Below are 27,370 nucleotides of genomic sequence, written 5' to 3'. Positions count from 1 at the left end.
GCTGCTGCCACAGTGACTCTCTGGTGAAGAGCTTGGACCCCCTTATCCTCTTATATCTACACCCCAGGATGAATAGTCTACATCTTAGCTGCTGCCACAGTAGGCCTGCATGAGAGGTGCTCTGAGCATCCCAGATTGTTATAAACTTGGATCAGGGGGATGGGGTGAACTGCTCTAATGCCAGCATCCATGCACAATTTAGTAGACTAGTACATACCCGTGCCTGCATGGGTTTCCTCCCACACTCCAAAGACATGCTGGGAGGTGGATTGTCTCCTGTCTAAATTGGCCCTAGTATTTGTATGAATGAGTCTGAGTTAGGGACCTTAGACTTTACACTCCTTGAGGGTTAGGGACTGATCTGGAAACACACCATGTGTAAAGTGCTGTGTAAATTGATGCTCTAAAAGTACATGTAATAAATAAAATAAATACACCAAGGACCAGACCTTGAGATCGCAATGTTAGTGCGCCACACCGCTTTCATTCTTCAGCACAAGAGTAGGAGTAATCCATTCATACAATACAGCTTGGAATGGAGATCCCAATGATGAATATCCACATGCAGGCCACATTTCTTGCTCCAACAGCATGTTATTTGGGTCTTTCTGACCTGCCGCTTTGCTTGGCGCATGTCACTGCTTAGTAAATGTCCCACTAATCACTTTTTTTTCTATTTTGTTTTTTTTTAATCATCCGGTAAAGTGTTTGCACGTTCTTTAGTCTCTAAAAGACATCACACTCTTGTTATTATTGTCCCCTGACCACAATCTGCAGACACAGAGGAGCTCTCAGGTCTCGTTACCTCTTCCCTTCCATGTGGAGAGACCACAGAACATCATATGAGAGCAGAGACAACATGGAGGAGGATGCAGAGTCTGCCTGGAGGAGCGCTCGGATGGCAGGTAACCTGGGGAGGGATGTGGGAATACAAAGTTGGCAACTTTTATGTCAACTTTCTTTTTGTTTGCAGTTGTTAAGCTGTTGCTTCTTTTCTTTTAAGTGAAATTTAGGAATAGATTGAACTTTTTATACATATTGTGTAATACATTGGCTGCTATCACAAGGGACAAGGAGGTGGTGCAACCCAGAGCAACCAACCACAAGTCAGCTTCTAGAAGGTCCATGTGTTTGCTGAAAGATATTATGGGACATAGAGCCATCCTTACTCCTTGTACTGAGCTATCACCAGAATTCTACAGATGGAGCAGATTATCAGAACACTCCTCTGTGAGTATCATATACAATGTCGGGCTGCCCCCAGATCACTTCCATCCCTTGAACTAATTGGGTAAAATGTTCTGTCCATAAAGAATTCAGCCGTGTCCCCAGTCAGGCCTCACACAGCACCTATCCTTCTGGTGGGTCTTGGCATTGTAGTGTATGGAGGCTGAAGCACCTCTGCAAAAGGACATGAGGTGCCAGACCCTAAACACCATGTGACTTTGCTGTGACCTCCCAATAATTGGAGAAGGTTCTGGAAGCTGCATGATCCAGGTACCATTGGCAAGCGGACAGCTAACCTCACATCTGGATGAGGTTTGCCACCATACAGGACAAGCCTTGTTTGCTATCCTAAATATGCTTGTGGATAGTTGCCAAAATCATGGACCATCTTTAATTAATATATTGTTCAGTTCAGTTGATCCCTCTTCTTCAATTTCTGTAACTGTTAAAGACTTTTAAAACATGAGACCAGCAACAGGACCTCCTGCACCATCACAATCCATTTCACATAATCAACTGTCCATATTGTGACACCTTAATAGTCATTCATCACCAGAATACATCAACGGCAGACACAGTCAGCTCACATTACTCCATTCTGAACAGTGACAGTGCAAGGCCATGGTGGGAGATTATGGAGAAATGGTTAGAAAAATGACACAAGATTCTCAAAAGAGCAGTTTGTGAAGCTCCAGCATGTGTTTTGTGAGCAAAGAAAACTGTTTTTTTTTTTAAGTTTTCTCTAAGCTTGGCTGTCCTGGATTGGATCCTGGAGTTTGAAGGTACCAAAGCATCTTTGGTGGGTTTGAAACTTTCAATCCTGTGTCCGGATTCTGCTAGACAGCTGTAGCCTGTTAGTGCACAGGTAAGTGGGGTCGTTATACGTGAGATCTGAGAGTAGATTAAAGCAGTTGCTTCCATTTAGAGAGAGAATCTTTGTGTGAATATAGTGGTGTGCTCCAGCCAGGAGGGGTAACTTTCTCTGGAGACAAGACCCTATGTTGAGGAGACTTCTTGCTCATAAGATTGGAAAAGTCAGGACAGCTATGTAGCTCCACCAAGACCTAGAAAGCTGAGGTGATTAGCGAGTCCACAGAGGGAGCTGTAGGGAGTCCTGTGTTCCTGAGAAGTGGGAGAGCCTGAGGTGCTAGGAGAACCCTGTCCAGAGGCCAAGAGTTGGTCCATGCAGAGAGATGCTGCAAGCATAGCCTGAGTGAGCCTGAAGAGCCCATGATCTGGGATACCAGAGAGAGCAGCGATGCAGCTTACAGGAGAGCCAGGTGGAGCCACATTTTCTATTGATGCTGTTTCTGAGTGAAGCCAAAACCCTTGTGTGGGAAACCTTGTTTTGTGAGGGCGTTGTGTTTTTGTTTCTAGTACAATAGTTTTTGTTGAAATAAAAAGTGTATATTACACAATGAGTAAAAGGAATATTTGGTTTCCATTCAAGGGAAATAGATAATGGAAGCAATATTACAACATCAATGTTTACATTTTGAATGTACAGCACTATAAACCAACTGCCTGGACCAACAGTGCAGGGGCTAGCCCCAAATGACTGACCTGAGGGACCTCGGTCAGAAACTAAAAGAAATACAAAAATAAAAGAGAGGGGGAGGGGAGATGAATTAGTTCCCAACCTCATCAGATAGGGAAGTCTCCAACTGGGAAGGGGCTGGGGTGGAGGTAGGAGAAAAAAAGAAAAGGGGGGGGGGGGAATAGATTAGAATTCTGAGGGGAGTAGTGTGGTGAGGAGGAAGAAAGAAGAACAAGGCAAGTAAGAAGAAAAGGTAAAAGTCCTGCAGGCTAACAAGCGTCACATTAGCCGGAGACACCCATAATAGCCAGGTGCAGGGTTGGAAGGGCATATGTACACAAGGGGTCCCATACATTAAGGAACTTGAAGTGGGGATCTTGAAGAATGCTAGTCATTTTCTCATGAATCATTATGGTGGTCAGAATGCTCTATATCTCCGCAAACCAGACTGAGGGTCTTTACCAGGACCTGGCTATTGCCCACTTGATAACTATAAATAGGTATCTGCTGATAGAAGAGTCCCAGGATTGGACAATGAAGAAGTGCCTGTCTAGCACCTTTGTGGAAAGGTATATGGAAGAGGGTCGACAGACGATTGAAGACCCTCAACCCAAAGCCCACTAAACGTTGTAGGACCGCCAGGTGTGGATCTCATCCCCATGCTGGCCACAGCCCCAGAAACATCTATCATTGTAAAATGGGTTTGAGTGTGCGATGCGGGCCAGAACCCAGTACCAGCGGAGGAGGATGACTGCATAGTGGAAGTGTTGAAGGAACATTTAGCTATGTTACATTTTTGTTTCAATAAAAGCGGACCTCCGTACCCTTAAACACACTTCTGACTGACATGAACTCACTTTAAAAAATGCTCACCACCTTCGAGCTAACAACCCCCCTATCATAACAGATACACATTGTATGCATGACAACCAGGAGCCGAGATGGGGATCTGAAAGTTTCAGATGTACATTTCAAGGTGAGAATAGGAAGGAAGAGAGGGTGTTGGTCACAGTATATCATCATTATTCTTCCTGTGAGAAGTGAGAACATTGTGCAGATTTTGTTTTGTCTTTTTTTCTAAGATAGTTAAATCAATTATTTGATAACAGAAGTAATATATAAATCAGAGATGGAACTCTATACAGTCTACACAACGTAGGCAGATTCTCTTCAATATGTGTCTGTAGGATCAATTCTTTGTCTGCAAACCGGTTCCTGGCAGTTACTTTTAGCCAGTAGATCTCCTGGAATGTCATCAGGTGATTTATGGAGTAATGAGGCACCAAATCTGGTTGGTAACTACATTACCAACTGAAGACAAGGACCGGCTATAACATTTGGTTATTACAAGAACATTCCTGAGGCAGTTTAAACAATTAAAAGGATTTTCTGGGATAAAGGATCAACAGTGCATGACTCCTACCTTAAACTAAAGTTTTAAAAGTCCTCTTTACAAGCAAACCCCACAAGATTCCCCCCATTACCTTCATTAGACCAACAACCTTTGACTTATCCCCACTCTGAACTGGTTTCATCTGCCTCTGCTGTGCAATGCAATGGATGCTCTGAGGGCCTCCATTCCACCCTTTCCCATACCTAACTACACCCCTATCAGCCCACTAACACCCTTCAGTTATTCTGAGCCCTTTACTCAACCTAAGCAACCTCATCCAATCCATATATTCTCACCCAATCTAAGCCCCTCCTAACCATACGCCTGCTTCCAAGCAAAATTTTTCATCCAACCCAGTTACCCCCTGCATTGTAAACGCCTCAACTAATCCAAATTCCCTCTCCAAACCAAAGTATCCTCATCCTTCCTAAACACTCCTAAACAGTTCCAGTCACCAATATCCAGCCATACAGACCCAGCCCAGACGCGCTGATTACCCCCTCAGAAACCAAAAGTCCACTACCCAGCCAAATCTTCCAAATGAACCCATCCGTCACTTATTTCAAAACCCTCAACACACCAAACTCCTTCCTGCAACTCAAATACCCAATTGTAACACCAACATCCTCATCCCACCCAACACTCTAAGACAACCCAAATATTCTCACCCAGCTCAGAAACCCTCATTACCCAATCACCCAACTAAAACCTCCTCCCATTCTCTCATCCAAGCCAATCTCCCCCAAACCAGTTTTCTTAAATTCTAAAATTCTTATTCACGCTCCAGAGGATTCCCCCCCCCCCCCCCCCCCCCCCCTGCTGACCAGGCCATTTTTGTGCGATATGGCACTGCAAGAAAGACAATTTTGAGAAAAATTTTTTTTTAACTTTTTGCTTTTAAACATGTCCAGTAAATATATTTAAAAAATAAAATTTCATCATAAATTTAGGCCAAAATGTATTCTGCTCCGTGTCTTTGCTAAAAAAAAATCCAAATACGTGCAAATTAATTGGCTTATGTGAAAGTTCTAGAGTCTACAAATGGTGGGATAGATACTGCGATTTATTTATTTATTTATTTTACTAGTAATGGCGGCAATCAGCGACTTATAGCTGGACTGTGGGACTGCGGCAGCATTCTGACATTGGGGGGAACTGACTTGATGTCACTGACATCCCCAGTGACACCAATACAGTGATCTGTGCTAATAAAAAGCACTGACACTGTACTAATGGCACTGGGCAGGAAGGGGTTAACATGAGGGGCAATCAAAGGGTTAGCTGTGTGCTGTTTCACATTATGTGCTGTGTGTGTGCTTTACACTGTGGGCACACTGCTTTGTAGCTTTGTATGGCTGTGCTATGCAGAGCCATACAAAGCAGTGTGCTGGAGCTGACAGGAGAGAGAACTATATAGTTTACATACAGACCTCTCTCACGTTGGTAATGCTCAGCGATCACCGGGTGCCAGCGAGTAATCATCAGCTGGGACCCAATGATTGACAGCCGAGGTCGCGAATGGCGGTGCGGGTAGGGCGCACCTGTGGCTTGTGCGAGCCCCCTACCCAGAACTGCAAAATCATGTATATAAACATGATTTTGCGCATCCCTGCCACTCTGTAGCAATATTTCTGTTATAGAATGGACGGCAAGCGATTATCCAACCTAAATGCTTTTACCTATTCGTTATCTTTATCCTTTACATTTTATCAAAGCCAATGTCATGATCAGGGGTCAGGGGGGTCAGGGGTCAGGTTCAGAGACCAATAACTATAGCAGTAGAGAGGCCCCCACCAACCAGCAACCTGGCGGATGGCACGGGCTCACCCGAGGTGCAGGGTGTAAGCACTAACCAGTATTCACAAGAGCTCCTGATGGTGGAGATGGCTTTTGATGTGTATTAGTACCAGATTGAAGTCCTCAGGACTACCCCACCAGGAGGTGAGCAAGCAGGGATCCAGCAGCAGATCTAGTGTAGTCAGCAAACAAGCCAAAGGTCTGTAGCAAGTGGCTGCAGGTCAGGATCAAGCAGAAACGTAGTCAAGGAACAAGGCAAAGGTCAGTAACCGGTGGCATCATTTTGAGATCAAGTGAAAGTGTAGTTGAGGAAGAAGTGAAAGGTCGGCAATGAGCCGCAGTGAAGGTATGGACAGAGCAGGAGTGACAAGAGCGAGATATTGGCTGGAGAGAGCACAATAATCTGGAAAATAGGAAGTGCAAAGGCATGGCTTAAATAGGAAGTTCATGGGCAGAGCAAAGGGTTCAAAAACAACAAGACACAATTCAAGGTCATCTAAAGAATCAGAGAGGGAGCTATCCAGCATCTCAGGAGGCCCAGCAAGAAGAGATACTGGCAGACACAGCGGAGGTAACAGGTTCAGATCTGGGTCCTGACAGCCAAACATCATTACCAAACCCAAAAGAACTTAACCAAATCTAACATTAGAAATACATTTTTCCACCCAACCTACATATCACTGTGTGAAAAGCACGGGCATCGAGAAAAATGAGGTGTGGAGATCGGTGATGGTAGGAATTTTGCATCTACAGAGACAGCAAACCTAATGCAAGCTGAGAGCTGTGACAAAAGAAATCTGGAGTTCCCCTATAGGGGACACGGACAGCAATATAAATGGGACAATTGGTCAAACTGCTCAACCCCGTCATCCAAAACTAAAAAAAAAAAAACAAAGTTGAACTTTGCAAACAATGTGTTCCCTCTTTGGCATATACAGTATAATATAGGAAAGGATTTCTGTCCTGTAGTTTCTGGCTATGAGTACTAAATACCTGCTGGATACTCTACCTCCTCCTAATAGTATGACCATCAGATTTCCTACAAACACCATTCTCATGTATGGATTGCATGTTCTTTGTGTATTCCCAGAAGGTGATAGTGAGGGTGTGGTCCATGGATACAGGTCTCCGAATGTGGTCCCTACAACACCAATATTTGAGCACAAGGTCTGGGAATCTTCTGTGAATGAGAATGTGGTCCCAACATCATCCAGCCATACTCATACAACATTCATCTCTCAGCATGTGACCTTCACATCATCAAGAAATAAGAAAGAGGCCCAAGGAGCATCCCGCTATGATTGTCTGGTACCTGCGCTACTCATGTCATTGCTGTTGACGTGTGTCATTCTACAGTTGGTGCTAATAACTCTCCGAGTATCAGGTAAAAGAGTCCTCAGGGGCGGGGTTGATTGTACATACTAAATACATTGAGAGATACCATTGGGGCAGAGATTCTGAGTTGTAAATGTCAACTCTACCCAAGAAGACAAATGACTAATGGGTATTCCTGGCTATTCATGACTTCTGACCATTGCCAGGAATATTATGAATGGTCAAATTTGAACAAATCCCTCCGTGAACCATTTTATACTGCCAGAAGTTACAAAGTTCTTTGGAAAAACAAGAAACGATAATACATGGAAGTAATGACTAGAAAGAGAGCACACCTGTCTGCATATGGTACTAAATATCTTCATTACTTGTCAGGAATTTCTCTTTAACTGCTCAAGGCCCACCCACAGTACATTTACTGCTGCAGGGTGGCCCCTGTGCGCAAAATCACATTTTATATATATATATATATATATATATATATACATGTGATTCTCTCTCCTGCAGCTTTCCCGGGCTGGGGGGGGGTGCGTGTGTGCCCCCACCAACCCGTGGGTGCCCCAATATGATTCCCGAGGGATCAATCATTCGATTTAGGCCAGTGATGTCCGGTCCAAGTTGGATGATCGATCCCTGTCCTATCCTGTTCTGTGTTGACAGTTACACAGGACAGGAAGTGATGAAATCTTCTCTGCCTGAGCACATTCCATCCCAGAGAGAGAAGAATCAATGCAAAATGTGAGTAAAAGAGCTACACTTACACAATTAGAACACTCTAGGACACATTTAACCTCTTGATCACCCCCCCCCCCCCGTTAACCCCTTCACTGCCCTGTCACCAGAGTCATTAATACAGTGTACATATTTTTTGCTGATCACTGTATTAGTGTCTCCGGCAAATTCAGATAGTGCTAGCGTCAGCGTCAGTTAGCATCCCTCCCAGATAGCGTCAGATTTCCCGTCAGTACACCAGTTATCACATTTAACCCTTTGATTGCCAGCAACACGCTCATACACAATAAACCTCCATTGCTAGTATAGTGTCTGAACGGATTAATATGTTTGATCAGATCAGCACTATACCAGCGTTCACATTAGTATAGTGTTCCTAAAAATGCAGCGTTAGCGGGATCAGCCCCGACACCTGCCAGCACCTGGGTTTAGCCGCCCCTGCACTTCTGCACCCCTCCCCCAGCAAGTGCAGTGCCAGTAGGTTACTGTCACTTGATACATTGCAAACAAAACCGCAGTGTTCGCAGAATCAGTCCTGATCTCTGCTAGCACTTGCCGGTAAATTTTTTGTAGCGGTTCAAGCAGTCCCTGACAGTAAGGTGCTTGTTTTCCCGTGAGTCGCATTAGGTACCTATAAATTTAGTGGCCAAAATGTCCAACCAAAGGTACACTAGTGAAAAGGCCTATAGGATTCTGAGAATGTCAGGTGAGAGAGAGAATGGGAAGACTCACTGACAGAATCAGCCTCAGAATGCAAACCTGCAACAGCACCCTGACAGATCGCTCAGACGATGGAGAAGAGGTCCCTGCTAAGGTCAAGTGTACCTGACCCCATTCCCAGGTTGCTTTGATGTTACAATCGCATGATGACTCTCATATGCAGCAGAGTGCCAGTACTAGTGCACCTCTACCTTTTGGTGAACTGGCGAGCACCAGCAGCCTAGTACATCCTGGTCTTTCACATACCAGCACTGCAGTAACAATTGGTGACGTGGCGAGTCCCATAAGTGCAGTACAAGCTGGTGCGGTGGCGAGCACAAGTATTGTACCGCAACCACCAAGAATTTGCAGACAGGCCCGTAGAGCCCCTACTGTCCTTCCGGATGTGCTTGCAAATCCCCATTTCCAACCCACAAATTCTGCAGCACCCGTAATTCCCCCATTCACTGCCAAACCCAGAAATCAGGTGGAAACAGCAAATTTAACTACTCCTCTTGATTTTTTTGGAGCTGTTTTTCATGGAAGATCTGTATGCATTGATTGTGGATCAAAGCAATTTATATGCACAACAATTTATCACCTCCAACCCAAATTCAAACCTTGCCAGACCATTCACATGGAAACTCATTACAGTTTCCAAATTTAAAGTTTTTGGGGCCTAACCCTCAACAAGGGCATTACTAAGAAAAGTAAATTGTGGTTGTATTGGTCCATAGACCCGATTCATCATATGTCCATGTTCTCTGCTGCCATGGCCAGGCATAGATATGAGAGTATAATCTGTTTTATGCATTTCAATGACAACACACTCTGTTGTCCTCGGGGTGACTCCACAAAATTCGGCCCCTCATAAATCACCTTAACCAAAAATTTGCAGATGTCTATACTCCCCAGCAAAACATCTGCATTGATGAGTCCCTCATTCATATTTCTGGCCGCCTTGCATTCAAACAATTTATCCCAGACAAGCATGCCAGATATGGGGTCAAGATGTAGAAGACCTGTGAGAGGGCAACAGGCTATACATATAAGTTTTGGATTTACGAGGGAAAAGATTGAGCCCCCCGAATGCCCAGACTACATGGGGAGTAGTGGCAAGATAGTTTAGGACTTGGTGTCATCCTTTTTCCATATGGGGTACCACTTATACGTGGACAATTTTTATTCAAGAGTGCCACTATTTAGACATTTGTACAATCTTGGAATTGGCGCATGTGGCACCGTGCGACCTAATCGCCAAGGCTTCCCCCACCTGCTTATAAATACCCATCTTAGAAAGGGGGAAAAAGCCTGCTTGAGAAATGAGGAATTGCTCACAGTGAAGTGGAAGGACACACGAGATGTTTTAACTGGACTTTGAATGGTTATACCAGAATGGTGACTACAGCTGCAGGCATCATCCTGGTATTGTTTCTTTTACGCTGGCGATCGGCTTTCATGTAAAAGCAATCCTAGTGGCTAATTAGCTGCAGGATTGCTTTTACAAGCAGCAGGAGACGATGACCCCCTCCTCCGCTGCCTTCCACGGCCTTCTCGGGCAGTCACGTGCCATCGGGGGAACCTGAGAATGCAGCCGGTGTTTCTGCCAGCTGACCAGAGAGCTGATTGGAGACCAGAGTGGTGCCAATCATCTCTATAGTCTAAGAAATCAGAAGCATTTCATCACTTCAGTTTCACAGGATATAAACAGCGCCATTTGTAAATTGGGAAAGAATCTGATCACCGATCTTGGTGAGATGAGATAATGTAAGGGCAGAGGAGATATCTAGAGTCTGATAGACCCCAAATTTCTCAATAAAGAATATATGACAATGCCCATTGAAGTTATAGGGGATATTTGTATTCCTTGTGATACCATTAAAAGTGATTAAAAAAAATTAAAGGGACAGTGTAAAAATGATAAAAAAAAATCAAAATAACAATTAAAAAAAAAGCACCCTCGCCCCCCCCTGCGCGTCAGAAAATTTGCGTTTGAAAAATCGCTTTGCGAGTACTATGTGACATAAAAAGTAGCAGCTCCCACCATTTTATTCTCTAGGGTGTCTGCTTTTAATAAATATATATAATGTTTGGGGGTTCAAAGTAATTTCCTAGCAAAAAATACAGATTTTTTTCATGTGAACAAAAAGTGACAGAAAAGGCTTGGTCTTCGGGTGGTTAGAAGAGTGAGTGATGTGTGGCATAAACTTCTAATGCTGGGCATAAAACACCCCCACCCCCCAAAACAACCCCTTTTTGGAAAGTAGACACCACAAATTATTTGCTGAGAGGAATGTGAGTCAATATAAGAATTTATTTTTTACCACAAGTTTTTAGAAAATGAAAAAAATATATACAGTATATATTTTTTTTTTACACAAAATTGTCACTTAAATGATTTATTGCTCACACATGCAATGGATATATGTGGAATTACTCCCCAAAATACATTCTGCTACTTCTCCCGAGTATGGGGGTACCACATGGGAGAGACGTTTTGGCAGTCTAGCCAAGTACAGGACCCCAAAATACAATAAGCACCTTCAGGCTTTTAAAGGACTTTATTTCCTCATTACACTTCCAGACTACCTATCACAGTTTTGGAGGCCCTGAAATGCCAGGATAGCACCAAACCCCCCAAATGACCCCTTTTTGGAAAGTAGACACCCCAACAGGGGTGGACTGACCATTCGAGTACTCGGGCACTGCCCGAGAGCCCGGGGTCAGTAGGGGGCCCCATGAAATGCCCCTGGTACCTTTTTTATAGGCTTTTTTTGGGTGTGCTTTGAGTATGGGCAAGGACACAGGGGCCCCATGATTCCCTATTGCCCAGGGGCCCCATGAGTTGTCAGTCCGCCCCTGCACCCCAAGGAATTTGATAAGAAGCATGGTGAGTATTTTGCAGATCTTGTTTGTTGCCACAACTTTTTGGGGGATATCTGTACTGTTCTGGCATTTAGGGGATATCTGTACCGTCCTGACATTTGGGGGGATTTATACCATCCAGATATTTGGGGGATATCTGTCCTGTTCTGACATTTGAGGGATATCTGTAATGTCCTGATATTTGGGGGATATCTGTACCGTTCTGACATTTGGGGGATATCTGTACTGTCCTGACATTTGGGGGATATCTGTACTGTTCTGACATTTGGGGGATATCTGTACTGTCCTGACATTTGGGGGATATCTGTACTGTCCTGACATTTGGGGGATATCTGTACCGTCCTGACATTTGGGGGATATCTGTACTGTCCTGACATTTGGGGGATATCTGTACTGTCCTGACATTTGGGGGATATCTGTACTGTCCTGACATTTCGGGGATATCTGTACTGTCCTGACATTTTGGGGATATCTGTACTGTCCTGACATTTGGGGGATATCTGTACCGTCCTGACATTTGGGGGATATCTGTACCGTTCTGACATTTGGGGGATATCTGTCTTGTCCTGACATTTGGGGGGTATCTGTACTGTCCTGACATTTGGGGGATATCTGTACTGTCCTGACATTTGGGGGATATCTGTACTGTTCTGACATTTGGGGGATATCTGTACTGTCCTGACATTTGGGGGATATCTGTACCGTTCTGACATTTGGGGGATATCTGTACTGTCCTGACATTTGGGGGATATCTGTACCATTCTGACATTTGGGGGATATCTGTACCGTCCTGACATTTGGGGGATATCTGTACTGTTCTGACATTTGGGGGATATCTGTACTGTTCTGACATTTTTGGGCCTAAAAAAATTAGATTGGCCGTCAGAACATCAGGATTGATCAATTTTCAGACATGCCCCGTAGTTTTTGGACTCTATAACTTTCCTACAGACTAAATAATAAATACTGATTTGGGTTATTTTCACCAAATAAATGTAGAATACATCTTGGCCTAAATGTATGAAGAACAATTATTTATTTGAAAAAATTTCCAAGAGAAATAAAGAAAACATGTTTTTTTTAATTTTCGGTTTTTTTTTGTTAATTTAGCAAAAAATAAAAACCCCGGCAGTGATTAAATACCACCAAAAGAAAGCTCTAGTTGTGTGAACCAAATGATATAAATGTAGTTTGGGTAGAGCATTGCATGACTGCGCAATTTCCATTAAAGTGTGAGCGGTGAAAGCTGAAAATTGGCCTGGGCAGGAAGGGTGTAAAGATGAAGAAATGTCCTGCTTGCCACACTAAAAGAGTTTGATTTCCTTTTTCTGTTCTCATTTCCAGGTCCACCGTTCCAGCCCTGTCCTGTACAGAGCCCAGGAGAGAGACGTATGATGGAAGAGGATACTGGGAGGAATAACACCAACCCAGGTGATAGGATTCAACATAACACCTCTGAGGAGGATGAATGGAGGACATGGAGGGGCGGGGTTTATAGGAATAGGAAGGGCTTATGGTATGTAAGGAGGCCATTAATGTCAGGTCATAGTAGGATATACTGTATACATAATAATAGTAAAATAGAATAAAATAAATTAAATGGAATAAAGAACTCATTCCTTGAACAACTGTTTACGGGTAAATACCGTTCTACAGGATGTGGGCAAGTTGTTTGTTTAGAAGCTCAGATCCTGAAGAAGTAACACTGCAAAGCATCAACAACCTGGAGGAGTTTGAACCCTACCTGCAAGATGCTCTCTGGGGCCAGTATAGAGGAGGGTAGTTATATGGAGGTGAAAGCACCAGAGGTAGGTAGCAGGGTTACAGTTAGAAGGTGGGATACAGGGAAGAGTGGTAGAGAGGGTAGTCCTTAGTGGATACATCCTCATAAATATGCCAAGTTGCAGGATGTTGGGGATATCTGCTCAGGCGTGGCATTGCTGGAGCAGACTACCTCCCCTAGCTGCCAGGGGGGCAGGGATACAAGCAAGGATAGACGTATACTGGTGGTATGGTCCTCAGTTATTAGGACATTGAGGGCAATCTGTCACAGAGACCGCGATCGCCGAACAGTATGTTGTTTACCAGGAGCTCAAGTTCGGCACATTGCAATTTGGATGGACAGATTTTTGGGTGGTGCTGGGGAGAGACCCAGCTTTTATGGTACATTTTGGTACCAATGACAATGTTAAAGGAAGATGGATTGTCCTTTAACATTATTTCAGGGAATTAGGTGATATACTAAAGAAAAGGACCTCCAAGGTGGTATTCTCAGAATCACCGCCTGTACCTCGAGCCACACTATGGAGGCAGCAGGAGCTCAGAGTGCTAAACAAGTGGCTGAGGAACTGGTTGGTTACCGGCTTTATAGTAGAGACAGACTGCACCTAAATGGGGAGTGTGACAGGAGTCACTTTGGGTGGGGGGCCCATGGAACCCAGCTCACTTGGGAGAGGTGGGGAGTCCCCATATCCCTATTATATGTAAGTCACCCTGTGCCTGTTAGGGGTACAGGGTAATCTGTCCTAATATTGGGGTGGGGGGTTGTTGATTGTTTAATGCCATGTGGTTGGATCCCATTGTTCTATTGTGTGTCTGGCTTGGGCCCAAACTATTATGGGATGTATGTGTTTATGTGTATTAGCTTAGTGGGGGTGTCTCCAGCAGCCCTCCCTACTGATGGGACTGTCTGCTGGTGTGAAGTTTGAATACCTGTGTGTCTCTTGTTGCTAGGTGTAGATTGCCTCACCCTGTGTCATTATGCAGGGAGGGGGATTTGTCCCCAGCCAATTTGAGTTTCAAATAAAGAGTTCCATGTTCAGACAGACTGGTTTTGTCTAGTCTTGAATGGTCTGCTGTGGTGTCTGTGGTTGGAGTTCAGACGGGGAAGCGGTATCCTAACGGAAGTACCCAAGTGCAGACTGGGTCGGTTCCATTACAGGGAGGACGCAGTTCTGTTGGAGGAAAAGATGACCAGAAGATTGGAGGAACATTTAAACTAGAATGTGGGGGGGTTATGGCTAGGATGTGTGAGTGCAATACCATACAGAGAGATGGTGTGGGGGGAGGGGGACCTCAAATTAGATGATAGTGAGATTTAAAGTATCCAAGACTAAGGCCAGTAGGCTTGCTGAATCTTACTGTAACCGAAGAGCGAGCAAGGATACAATGACATGCTCTTGTACGTACAAAATTAAAAGGCATGTACACAAATGCTAGAAGTCTGGTCAATAAAATGGAAGAACCAGAACATCTGATACATGAGGAGGATTTTTGTGGGAATATCAGAAACCTGGTATGACAGCTCACATGACTGGCTTAGGACTGTCCAAGAGTATTGGAGGGACGGGGTGGGTAGACAAGTGGCAGGGGTGTGTCTGTTGGTCAAGAGTAATCTAATAAATATGAGGGGTGACATTGCTAATGGGGCTGGTGATGAGTTCTGTCTTTGTGGATGGAGATTCAGAGGGACTAAACAAAGGGAATGCAGCCAGGGTATCCAGTTGGACATGTTTGCTTTCTTCCACTGACAATACATGTTGTTTTCTAATCAATGGTCCTTTACACAAGGGAGGTGCCGATGGTGATGCATCAGGGCCTTTACTTGAGGTCTTCTCATCCCAATGAGCATCTTGGAGAGAGCAGTCTAACAGAGCAGTCTCTCTTGGGGTCTACACAAAACTGAGACATGTTGTGTTGAGAAGAGGCGCCATCTTGGGCTTCTGCCCTGTAAGAGTCCAGGAATATTTAGGCTGTGCAGAGCCATTCTGGTGGTGGGAGGTTAAACTACTGGTCATGAGGTAGAGGGCTGCAGCTGCTTTGGTGATCTAGTGTGGGTCCCAGTCAAAGCTCCAAGCTCAAGCAGCCATACAGGTAGGCCATGCCCCTTGACCCTTTTTTAAAATAGGCACTGCGTTTTCTTCTATTCCAGTCCATTGCTACCAAGTTTCTCTCTTGCTCTGCAGTCTTGCCCATTTTCTTTGTCAATATCTATACTAAAAGCCTCCTCCAGCATTTTAAATATTATTTCCCCCATCATATCTTTTGGTGGATAAAGCATACAGAGACAGGTCACAGGTACAGATTGGAGTGTTCTCTCCATAGAGATTGAAGTATAGGTTGCTGCGACGTACATTGCTTTAGAGCTAAGAGATAAACCAAAAGATGAAGATTTAATAAGAATTGGGCAGCGGAAGGAACATGTGAAATAATTTAAAGGTGAGGCAATGCCTCATGTGGAACACTAAGTTATCTTGGTTTCTTCTGTCCTCCTTCCTAGGCTCACCATTCCAGCCATGTCCTGTACAGATCCCAAGAGAGAGAAGTATGATGAAAGAGGAAAGTGGGATGAATAACACCAGCTCAGGTACTACAATTCACCAATACATCTCTGGAGAAGATGAATGGAGGACATAGGAGGGAGAGGATATATAGGGATAAGAAAGGCATATGTGGTGCGTCAGCTCATAGTAGGATCTAGTAGAAAGGCTCATAGTAGGATATACACTGTGTAGTGTAACAAGTTTGAGAGGTGCTGTAAACATATATTTTTTTAATAGTTTTTTTAAGTTTTATTATTTTTACAGGATGATAAAGTTCATCCTATTACCCACAATCCTTCTCTCTCACAATGTGAACACGGCCTTTGAGCTATGGTGGCAGCTCAGGTGCTTTAAAATGCAGGGAAGTAAACCCAAATAGCTGTGTTGGCTTTAAAGGGAAAGATCGAGAGGCCACATTCTACAGGCACCCATGAATCTTGACAACCAGTAATATCACCAGCCTCATTCACTTGCATGGCTGGGAATACCTGGCCACATAAGCAAAGGGATGGGATGGTGGTGACATTACTGACCAAATATGGCCATGTCTATATTTGGGTAATGATGTCATCACATCCCTTTACCCTTGTATGTAAGCCCAATGACAGTTCTCTGGAACTGTCATTAGGTATATATACAAGGGTAAAGGGATGTGGTGACATCATTGACCATTAGTCAATGACCATTGGTATTAGTGCCAGGAGTACAAGCCAAGTGCATGGGATGACATATCAACAGATATCTGGGGGTTTATCTTAAAGTGGGCTCCCAGATTCCAGGGTTGTTAGGAAGAGGCCCTTTGTCATCATAAGGACTCAGAGACCAGTAGCTATACAGTAGAGAGGCTCCCACCAATCAGCTGAATAAATACACAATCAGGTCACCATGGTGGATGACAAGGGCTCATCCGAAGTGCAGGGTCTGAGCAGTAACCAGTATTCACCAGAGACCTTGATGGTGGAGATGGGTTTTGCTGCATTCTAGTACCCGCTCACAGTCCTCAGTATCACCTCACAAAGAGGTGTGCAAGCCGGGGTCCAGTAGCAGATATAGCAGGGAGGGATCAGAAGCATAGTCAGTAAACAACCCAAAGGTCGGTACCAAGTGGTTGCAGGTTGGGAACAAGCAGAGGTATAGTTGAGGAACAAGTCAAACTTTGGTAAGAAGTGGTTGCAGGTTGGGATCAAGTAGAAGCTTAGTTGAGGAACAAACCAAAGGTCAGTAATGAGTGATAGTGAAGATACGGACGGAAGCGGGAGTGACAAGAGTGAGGTATTGGCTGGAGAAGAGCACAATAATCTGGCGAACAGAAAGTGCAAAGGAATAGCCTGCATAGGAAGCTCATGGGAGGAACAAAGGTTTCAAGGTACAAGAGAAACAAGGCACAAGGCAAGATTATCCAAGGGTTCAGACAGGATGCTGTCCAGCATCTTAGGTTACTCAGCAAGGAGCGTTACTGCTGGATGCAACAGAGGTCATGGGTTAAGATCCCGGTCCTGACACCTTTGTTGTTAACATGGGACCCATGTTGAGGGGTTATGCATGGTTTAGCTCAGACTGTGTAAAGAGTCTTGTACGTATTTTGGGTGGAGCCAACAAAATGTTTTTGCTCTGGGCTCCCAATTAAAATATGCACCAGATCTGAAGGTTTCATACTGTGAGTAAATTTTTTCCTTGTGATCCACAAAGTGAGGGTGAACAAGGACATTCTTATAGTAGCAGATTTCAAATGGTCATGGAAAAAACAAAAAAATCAAGCAAAGCCCATCACTTCTGGCCCCATAGGGAGGTCCCCGCCGGCCTTGTTCAGAGTGACAAACATTCAAATCTTTACCAGCATGGTACATTTTACTTATGACAACATTTTACAGAGTAGAATTTGTTTTGACGCATCTTTTTTGGAACATAAAAATATTTTTAAAAATACTGATATCTGTATATTGTAAAAATCAGGCGATGGATTCACTGACAAATATTTGGTGAATCTTGGGAAAATCTGCATCAGTTCTGTCATTTGGGGCCATTTGCATAGTAGGGAAAAATAATTTGAGAAGAAGAACTTCAGGAGACTCTGTAGAATTGAAATGACTTTCTGATGGAGTCACTGACCTCATGTCATTTTCCTCTCACGCAGACCCCTCCCACCTGTGCCCCCCAGATTGGTTCTACATGTATAAGAAGTGTTACTATTTCTCAGAAACAAAGATATTCTATGAAAAAACAAAATCTTCCACGTTTGACTGCAGATTGGCCTCCATCCCAGAGACCCTCATCATCCTTCGGGTAAGTTACCCCATCACTAGCTGCACTTCCAGAATTACCAGAGAACCATTACTATGGACCGTGTGGTGGTTTTAAAAGTCTGCTGAGACTTTTGGCCTTTGTGTGAGTCTGTCTGTTGGGGGACATTGTCTCCTACTTGGAAATGAAGAGACTCTGTTGGACTGGCCATTGAAAAATATATTAAGAATAAAACCAGCTTGAAAATGGCTGCAACGCAGCGTGATCTGAATTCTTATCATTGTATATCTTCTTCTTGACACAAAGGGATTGATTTGTTAAAATTAAGAGTGCAAAATCTGGTGCAGCTGTGCGTGGCATCCAATCAGGTTCTTACTTCAGTTTGTTCAGTGAAGCTTTGGCAATAAAACTTGGAAGCTGATTGGCTATCATGCCCAGCTGCACCAGATTTTGAACTCTCTAGTTTATTAAATTAACCGCATGCCGCCCAGCCACTGTACATATACGGCGGCAGGGTGGCACTCACAGGCAAAACTACGTTTTAAGACGTGTGTTTTTTAAACAAATAGGGGGCGTGCGTGAGGCGCGCCGCCGCCCTATTTGTCCTGTGGATCACCGCCGCAGATGTCAGTCACCGGGTCACAGCCGCTCCTTAGCGGCTATGTCCCGGCGATCGGCGGCAAACAGTGACAGAGAGCACAGCTGCAGTAGCTGTGCTGTCTGTCACTTCTCTGTCAGCTCGAGGATGAGCTGATCGAGAAAGAAGAGTTTCTCTTTCTCTATCAGCCTTGTCCCGCCCAGTACACCCCCCCGCCCCGCCCCCTAGTAAAACACGCCCCTCACTCCTATAACCCTTCCCTGCAAAATAATGTTAACCCCTTCCTCCCCATTGCCATTAGTACAGTGTCAGTGTTTTTTTTTTTGCACTGATCACTGTATTAGTGTTTTGGGGATGTCAGTGACCCCAAGTCAGTACCCCCCAATGTCAAAATATCCGCCGCAGTCCCGCAGTCCCGCCATAAGTCGCTGGTCGTTGCCATAAGTCACTGATCGCCGCCATAATTCGCTGATCTCCGCCATTATTAGTATAAAAAAAACCCTAAAAATCCCAGTATCTTTCCCGCCATTTGTAAACGCTATAACTTTCACGTAAACCAATTAATTTACACGTATTGGGTTTTTTTTTAGCAAAGACATGTCGCAGAATGCATTTTGGCAGAAATTTATGACTAAATTTGATTTTTGCATTTTTTTTTTTACTGGACATGTTTTATAGCAAAAAGTCCAAAATATTGTTTTTTTTCCTCAAAATTGTCAGACTTTTTTTTTATAGCGCAAAAAATAAAAACCGCACAGGCGATCAAATACCACCGAAAGAAAGCTCAATTTGTGGGGAAAAAAGGATGTAAATTTCATTTATGTACCATATTGCATGACCGCGTAATTGTCCGTTAAACTAGCGCAGCGCTGTATAGCAAAACAATGGTGTAAATTGCAGTATCTATACCATAGTTTGTATCTCTATAACTGTCACACAAAGCAATCAATATACACTTATTGGGATTTTTTTTACCAAAAACATGGAGCAGAATACATTTTGGCCTAAATTTATAACCAACTTTGAGTTTACTATATATTTTTTATAGCTGAAAGTAAAAAAAATATTGTTTTTCTTCAAAATTTTTGTTTATAGCATGAAAAATAAAAAGCGCACAGGTGATCAAATTACACCGAAAGAAAGCTCTATTTGTGTGAAAAAAAGGACGTAAATTTTGTTTGGGTGCAGCATTGCATGACCGCGCAATTATCAGTTGAATTAGTGCAGCGCCGAGTAGCAAAAAGAGGCGTGGTCAGGAAGGGGGGTAAATCCTCTGGAGCTTAAGTGGTTAACCCCCATCATGTCCTTCAGAACTCATAAACCTGGGCTGGTGTACTAAAGGAGTTGAGAATCTTTAGTAACTGCGTGACTTTCCATTTCAATAATCCAATAATCAGAGAAGAAAATCCCTCTTTACTTGAACAATGAAAAGGAATTGAAAGTAGAACTAAAGGCCAAACTTTTTCATTTTGGATAGAGTAAGGGAGGGCTATAACCCCAGAACATTTACTTTGCCATCTATGTCCCATTGGGGAGATTTTCCTTCATTTCCTGTCTCAAAGCAAAAACAAAAAGTGAGAAGAAATTCTTCAAAAGTGAGGGAATTCCTGGTTGTCACCAGAGTCACTAGAACTAGTGTCCTCAGTGGAAGATTTCCCCTCTAGTACTGTTCTTCTGAGGACAACCCAAAATTTGAGATTTTCATTAACTTTCACTTTTGCTGATGATGGCCAGGGCCACCATCAGGAGGGGACAGCCTATACAACCATAGGGGTCCGGGCATCCCAAGAGCCCCGAGCAGCGGGACCCAACCAAGGAGTTGTTACCTAGCGTTCTACCATGGTGGGTTCTTCTAGTTAGTGTCTCCTAGTAAGTGTTCAGTGTCGGCTCTATCATCAGCTGGGCGCATGCGCAGTAGGTCCCGCACGCTCCGGACAGTAGCGGTGTCTTCACTGGAAGGTGCTTGTCAGGCTTATCTGCAGCACATTGTATGTTGCCCTCCGACTGATCGCATTCTGATGTACATTCCATTCCATACCTAGTGAGAGTGCAGTAGATTTTGTTTTTAACCATTCTTTAATTAAAGATTTTACACTAGAGCAATTGTGCTCTCTTTTGGTTTTGGTTGATCCCATCCCCCGCATCACCATCACCGCTGCCACTGATACCATCCCCCCACCATTAACACCACTGCAACTGATTCCCCCTCTACCATCACCTCTGCCATTGATCCAATTAATCCCACCGCCATCACCACTGCCACTGATCCCATCCACCCCACAACCACCACCGCTGCTGCTGATCCCATACCCTCCCCACCACCACTGCCACTGATCCCACCCCCAACCACCACTGCCACTAATAACATCCCTCCCACTACCATCACCGCTGCCATTGATCCCATTTCCTCCCCACCACTGCCACTGATCCCACCCTCCACCACCACTGCCAACGATCCCATCCCCCACCACCACTGTCAATGATACCATCCCCCCCACCACCACCGCTGCCACTGATTTCATCACCCCTCCGAAACCACCATCACCACTGCCACTGATTCCATCCCTTACCACTGCCACTGATCCCATCCACCACCACTGCCACTGATCCTACCCCCCTACTAAAACCACTGCCACCACTGATAACATCACCCCCACTGCTGCCACTGATTCCATCCCCTTCAACAACACTAATCCCATCCCTCACATCCACCACTGACACTGATCCCATCCACCACCACTGCCACTGATCCCATCCAGGGGCATAACTACAGGAGCCACAGGGGTCACAGTTGAAACCTCACCTCATGCTCCAGAGAGTCTGTGCGATCCCCTGTACACCTGGATAGGAGGGGCAGCAGGGGTGACATATAGAGGAACTGGCCCCTCAATTTCTCTCCTGCAGCTGCTGAAAGCCCGCTTCTCCTCCACTCCCTCCAGCAGGCATTCAGCAGCTGTAGGGGGATAATGGAGGGACTGGTTTCCTCTTTATGCCACCCCTCCTATTCAGCTTTTCTCAGCTGCCCCTGGGCCCCCTGTGTTCTCCCCCCTTCCTCCCCCACAGCACTCCCCTCCCCCTACTCTCTCCTACTGGCTGCTATGGAGGATGTGTCAGGATGGAGAGCGGGGAAAGGGCAATTCCGGCCCCTTACTTGTCTTAATGAATAGTCAGTTTTCGGTACCAGTCACTGACTCTGTCAATTTAGAACTGAGGCATAGTAAACTGTGTTCTCTATGCTTCAGTTTGTGAATGAATGGGAAGCCTCTGTACAGAGCTATTCCTGCCCATTCATTCTGTGCAGCTGAGGTTGTAGAGATAGAGATTAAAAAGCTGTGTCCTCAATATCCTTTCTCTGTCTCAAAGGTGAAACATCAGAACTCTGTTTAGACCCCTGATATTTCACCAAAGCCCCCTAATGGGGTTGCTAAAATTTTTTTAAAAATAATAAAATTATAAAAAAAAACAAAATGGTAAACGAGAATAAAACAACTGCTGACACCAGTAAGGGAACTACCAGGGTTGCAAAGGTCACACCTGAGACAGGACCCTGGAAAAAGAAACATTCATCATCTGCTCTTGATATGCCCTAAATGCGGTAAAACCAGATGAATAGATAAAAGCAATGGGATGGCCAGTGGCCGGATTTGGTGGGATGGCCAGTGGGTGGGCCCTGGGAAATGGTGGTCAGGCCCGGGGGCCCATTACTGCAACAACAAAAATAGAAAGGATGTAAATGCCTAGTGCATTATCTTTGGGCACTTTATTAATTGTATTTATTTATTTTATTTATTCATTAATATTAATTTATTTAATGATAGAATCATACTCACAAGCCCAGTAGGCAAAAGGCATGTACATACACAAGCATGAAGTGCAATCGTCTACTATCCAGTCCAACTGGCACAGGGATGACACAGCCAACTGACACGTTTCGGGGTACCTGGACCCCTTCCTCAGAACTATGGCCCGGGGGGGGGGGCAGGCCTAAAGCTGTGTAAACGGCCCCAAAATGTCTGATGGCCGGCCTGATAATGGTAACCATGACAAACAGGGTGAACACTGGGGGAACAGACAGCAATAAAAACTGATTGGTGTTCTAGTCCCTCTACATTCTATCTAAGACTACAGTATAAAAAAGGTTTGTTTTTAGTCATACAGGAATACCTTGGTTTACGAACACCTCGGTTGATGTAATGTTTGGTTTACGAATGAAAATCCATTGAAAATACCGCCTCGGTTTACAAATTTTTTTCGCAATACAAATTAATTAATTGGTTTTCAATGCATTTACAATTTTTTTTTTAATCATGTTCCTGTACAGTATTTATGCCTTTAAAGTGCACTTGATAAAGAGTTTTGAACAGATAAAACTTTTTTTGACTTTTTTCTGACCTCCGGAATGGATTAATTGGTTTTCAATGCATTCCTATGGGAAACCGCGTTTCAGAATATTTCGCAATATGAAAAGTCATGCAGAAAAAATTAAATTCATAAACCGAAGTATGCCTGTACTTTAATTTTCACAAGATTGGATGATTGAAGTTTATATTCCCACAATTTATTGAGTGAAGATTATCAACTCCTTTAGTAAATCATCTTCAACAACTTTTAAAATCTCATTTCCATTACAGATCGTTTCACGTAAATCATTATCATCGCATGTATTTAATAATATAATGGGGTAACATTATGATTTTTCAGAGAATAATTGCTATGACGGGGCAGGAATTTTGGGTCGGAGTGGATATGATGGATGGAGATAGGAGCACTGAAACCTGGATGGGAAGATGGCGGGACGGCAGCATGGAGTAAGTAGCGGTTGGTGACTCTTGATGCTACTTTGGTATAAGGGCTCTGTACTGTATGTCTCATTTGCACAGCACAGGAGTCTTGATTCACTCTGTACCTGTCTTCATAAGTCTCTCTCAGTATCTGGTTTCTATGACAACTTCCATGTGGACTGTGTGGTCTAAGGATTCTCTGTGGTTCTGATGGAAATGTTTTGTCTGTTCTCCCTGTAGGAAGGTTCTGGAAGGTGTTGGGAGCTGCATCAAACTTGGACGACAACTAAACATGGAAAATTGTTATTCAGAGCTCCGGTGGATCTGCGAGAGAGATGTAGCAGAAGCAACCTAAGACACGATAAAAAATATATTTTATATATAGGATATAGAATATGATAGGAAACTATAGAACAGAAAATGAAATTTGTCCACTCAAAGCAAACATGCTCCACTCATTCCTCTGGCTGAAGGAACCTGGCGTGTCCAAGAGTCCACCTGGACTCATACATAGGAACCTCGTACATAACGTGTTTTCACATTTGACTGCCGGGACTCCCATGTTGTTAACAATCTACGATGGTTGTCTCTTTCATTGTCTCCAGCTTTCTATGTTTTAGATGAATGACCCCGCATTAGATTTTGCTGTACCAGCAGGAATCCACATATCCAATTTGTTTTTTCTGTAACATTTATACTTCCATTAAATGTGGTGATCCCCACGCTTCTTCTTAAAGCCATTATTTCTATCTGAGGAAGAGACATCCCGCTTCCTACCCTAAAGTGCATCACCAAAACCTTTTTGTTGAACTCATTTTGGTGGCAGGTCCCCTTTTACCGGCCTACATTTTCTGGCTTGGGTCACATGAATGATAGAGGAGAGAGAGGTGTGCCAGACTAATGCAGGCCATGAGCCGTAACCTGCAAGAAAAAAAAGGAAGAAGAAGAAGCAAAAGAAGAAGAAGAAGAAGAAGAAAAAGAGAAAGAAGAAGAAGAAAAAGAGAAAGAAGAAGAAGAAAAAGAGAAAGAAGAAAAAGAGAGAAGATGAAGAGAAAGAAGATGAAGAGAAAGAAGAGGAAAAAGAAGAGGAAAAAGAGAAAGAAGAGGAAAAAGAGAAAGAAGAGGAAAAAGAGAAAGAAGAGGAAAAAGAGAAAGAAGAGGAAAAAGAGAAAGAAGAGGAAAAAGAGAAAGAAGAGGAAAAAGAGAAAGAAGAGGAAAAAGAGAAAGAAGAGGAAAAAGAGAAAGAAGAGGAAAAAGAGAAAGAAGAGGAAAAAGAGAAAGAAGAGGAAAAAGAGAAAGAAGAGGAAAAAGAGAAAGAAGACTTCCAGTCCGCTATTATATTTGACATTATGTATTTATTTATTTATTTCAGGTACTTGTATAGCGCCATCAATTTACGCAGCACTTTACATATATATTGTACATTCACATCAGTCCCTAACCCTCAAGGAGTGTACAATCTAAGGTTAAAAAGTATTGCGGTTGCAACAATGTATCTATTTGTATCCAAAAAAAAAAAAAAAAACCCCACACCTGTATCCAAAATGGATACAAATAGATACAATGTTGCAACCGCAATACTTTTTAATGTCAAATATAATAGCGGGGCTCTCTGCAGGGACAGAAGTAATTAAATGCCGGCCGTAGACGGGAAGAAAATCGGCTGATTGATCGACCGATTTTTCATTTTTTTGTTAAAAAACCGACCTGTTTTCTCCCCGTCTATGGCCTGCATAAGTGTAGTATAAAAGTCACAGTTTATTGCACACAAAATAAAAACACTCACAGGAGGTAGAGATATATCAGGCATCAATGATATATAGGGAGGACGTCATTGGGGCGTGATCTCATCAGCAGGATGGATGGAGTTCCAGGGACCACAGCTATTGTACCGGCTGGTACTCCTTGGTCACTCCCATGGGAGGAGTGAGGAGGGCGGGTGGATGTCCAGGGGGTCGCGCTGCCTGCGTGAGCCGGGTCTCCTGGAAGGTGTGTCTTGCCTCTCCAGCCAGCATGGGCTGTGTCAGGTAGGAGGGAAGAACCAGCCTGGAGCTCAACCAAGATGGCCGCCGAACGGAAGTGATGTCAAGATGTAGTGTGGAGCCGCAGGAAGGGGCGGTGATGTGTTCAGAGCAATCAGCTCTTTCATCAGCTCTTCTGTTTGTTGAATATTTATGGTGAAAGTTATTAGGTGTATGCATGATTGAAGACCTGCCCCCAATTAAAGTGCAGCAGCCTTATTTATATCTAAGAAACATCAATACAGCCGCTGTACTTCAGTACAAGAAACACCACCCTGGGCAGCCATAAAGTGCGCTGAAGTTTGTTATCTACGAGGGATTCATTGTTACATTTTGTGTATAATGCCTAATAAGAGGCGGGGGAATATTTCCACACAAGGACAGTTCTCTGTCACCTCCATTCTTCCCTCTTCTCAGGAGCCTGGAAGAGTTTGATAGGCAAACCCTGCCCTGCCTCTGCTTACTGGATTACGTTGGTGGTGTCATCATGGGGTGGGGTCTATGGACAAGTATAGATGAGGAAAGGAGACAATGCCCAATGGAGGACAATGTGAACAAAGAGGCTCTAGAGAATACTCAAAGTCAGTTCTGCATCACATATAAATGACGCGTCTTCCATTGTCTGAGGGATAAGGATGTTTGAGGTCAGGGCTGGATCTAGCCTTTCTGATCTGGGGGTGCAGTAATAAAAAAGTCAGGGGGCATAATGAAAATAGTGTGACAGAAATGCATGGAACCAGTATTCCCTGTTCATTCGGCACACTTCTGTTCCCGGAGTCACAACTTGGAAATAATATCTGACTGTTAGTGCAGAGAGAGCACTAGTATGTATTAGCAAGATTAAACAGAACCTGTGTCCCTATCAAAGTCCCTTCTTACATCAAGAGTCCTCAGAGTTCCCCCTTACATCACGGTTCCTATAAGAGTTCTCCCTTATATCAGGTTCCTCATCAGAGTGCCCCTTATATAAAATGTCCACATTAGAGTGCCCCCTTACATCAGTTGCCTCATCAGAGTGCCCCTTATATAAAATGTCCACATTAGAGTGCTCCCTTACATCAATTGCCTCAACAGAGTGCCCCCATACATCCACTGTCCTCATCAGAGTGCACCTTATATAAAATGTCCATATTAGAGTGCCCCCTTAGATCAATTGCCTCAACAGAGTGCCCTCATATATCAACTGTCCTCATCAGAGTGCCCTTTTACATTACCTCAACAGAGTGCCCTCATACATCAACTGTCCTCATCAGAGTGCCCCTTATATAAAATGTCCACATTAGAGTGCTCCCTTACATCAATTGCCTCAACAGAGTGCCCCCATACATCCACTGTCCTCATCAGAGTGCACCTTATATAAAATGTCCACATTAGAGTGCCCCCTTACATCAATTGCCTCAACAGAGTGCCCTCATATATCAACTGTCCTCATCAGAGTGCCCTTTTACATTACCTCAACAGAGTGCCCCCATACATCAACTGTCCTCATAAGAGTGCCCCTTATATAAAATGTCCACATTAGAGTGCCCTCTTACATCAATTGACTCAACAGAGTGCCCCCATACATCCACTGTCCTCATCAGAGTGCACCTTATATAAAATGTCCACATTAGAGTGCCCCCTTACATCAATTGCCTCAACAGAGTGCCCTCATATATCAACTGTCCTCATCAGAGTGCCCTTTTACATTACCTCAACAGAGTGCCCCCATACATCAACTGTCCTCATAAGAGTGCCCCTTATATAAAATGTCCACATTAGAGTGCCCTCTTACATCAATTGACTCAACAGAGTGCCCCCA

At 44.0% G+C, this 27,370-nt stretch overlaps 1 protein-coding gene across 1 annotated transcript; it reads left to right on the top strand.

Moving 5' to 3' along the window:
- Positions 1-782: 782 nt before the first annotated feature.
- On the top strand, positions 783-24,260 carry LOC149449597 (uncharacterized). Its single transcript, XM_089693037.1, has 7 exons — positions 783-905; positions 7,045-7,338; positions 12,951-13,037; positions 15,886-15,972; positions 18,063-18,211; positions 23,469-23,575; positions 23,789-24,260. The coding sequence occupies exons 1-7, from the start codon at positions 818-820 to the stop codon at positions 23,901-23,903; spliced, it is 927 nt and encodes a 308-aa protein (XP_089549163.1). The 5' UTR covers positions 783-817; the 3' UTR covers positions 23,904-24,260.
- The last annotated feature ends 3,110 nt before the right edge of the window (positions 24,261-27,370 follow it).

The sequence above is a fragment of the Staurois parvus genome, unplaced genomic scaffold (genome assembly GCF_062004578.1).
Source record: "Staurois parvus isolate SC_StPar_1 unplaced genomic scaffold, SC_StPar_1.0 ptg000611l, whole genome shotgun sequence".
In the NCBI taxonomy this organism is placed as follows: Eukaryota; Metazoa; Chordata; class Amphibia; order Anura; family Ranidae; genus Staurois; species Staurois parvus.
The sequence above is the reverse complement of the archived record's forward strand: the minus strand, read 5'-3'. Positions and strand labels throughout refer to the sequence as shown.

Coding starts and splice junctions, on each gene's coding strand:
- LOC149449597 (XM_089693037.1), top strand. CDS start 818: ATGTGGAGAGACCACAGAACATCATATGAGAGCAGAGACAACATGGAG. Junction 906..7,044: donor GAGGAGCGCTCGGATGGCAG/GTAACCTGGGGA, acceptor GTGTATTCCCAG/AAGGTGATAGTGAGGGTGTG. Junction 7,339..12,950: donor AATAACTCTCCGAGTATCAG/GTAAAAGAGTCC, acceptor TCTCATTTCCAG/GTCCACCGTTCCAGCCCTGT.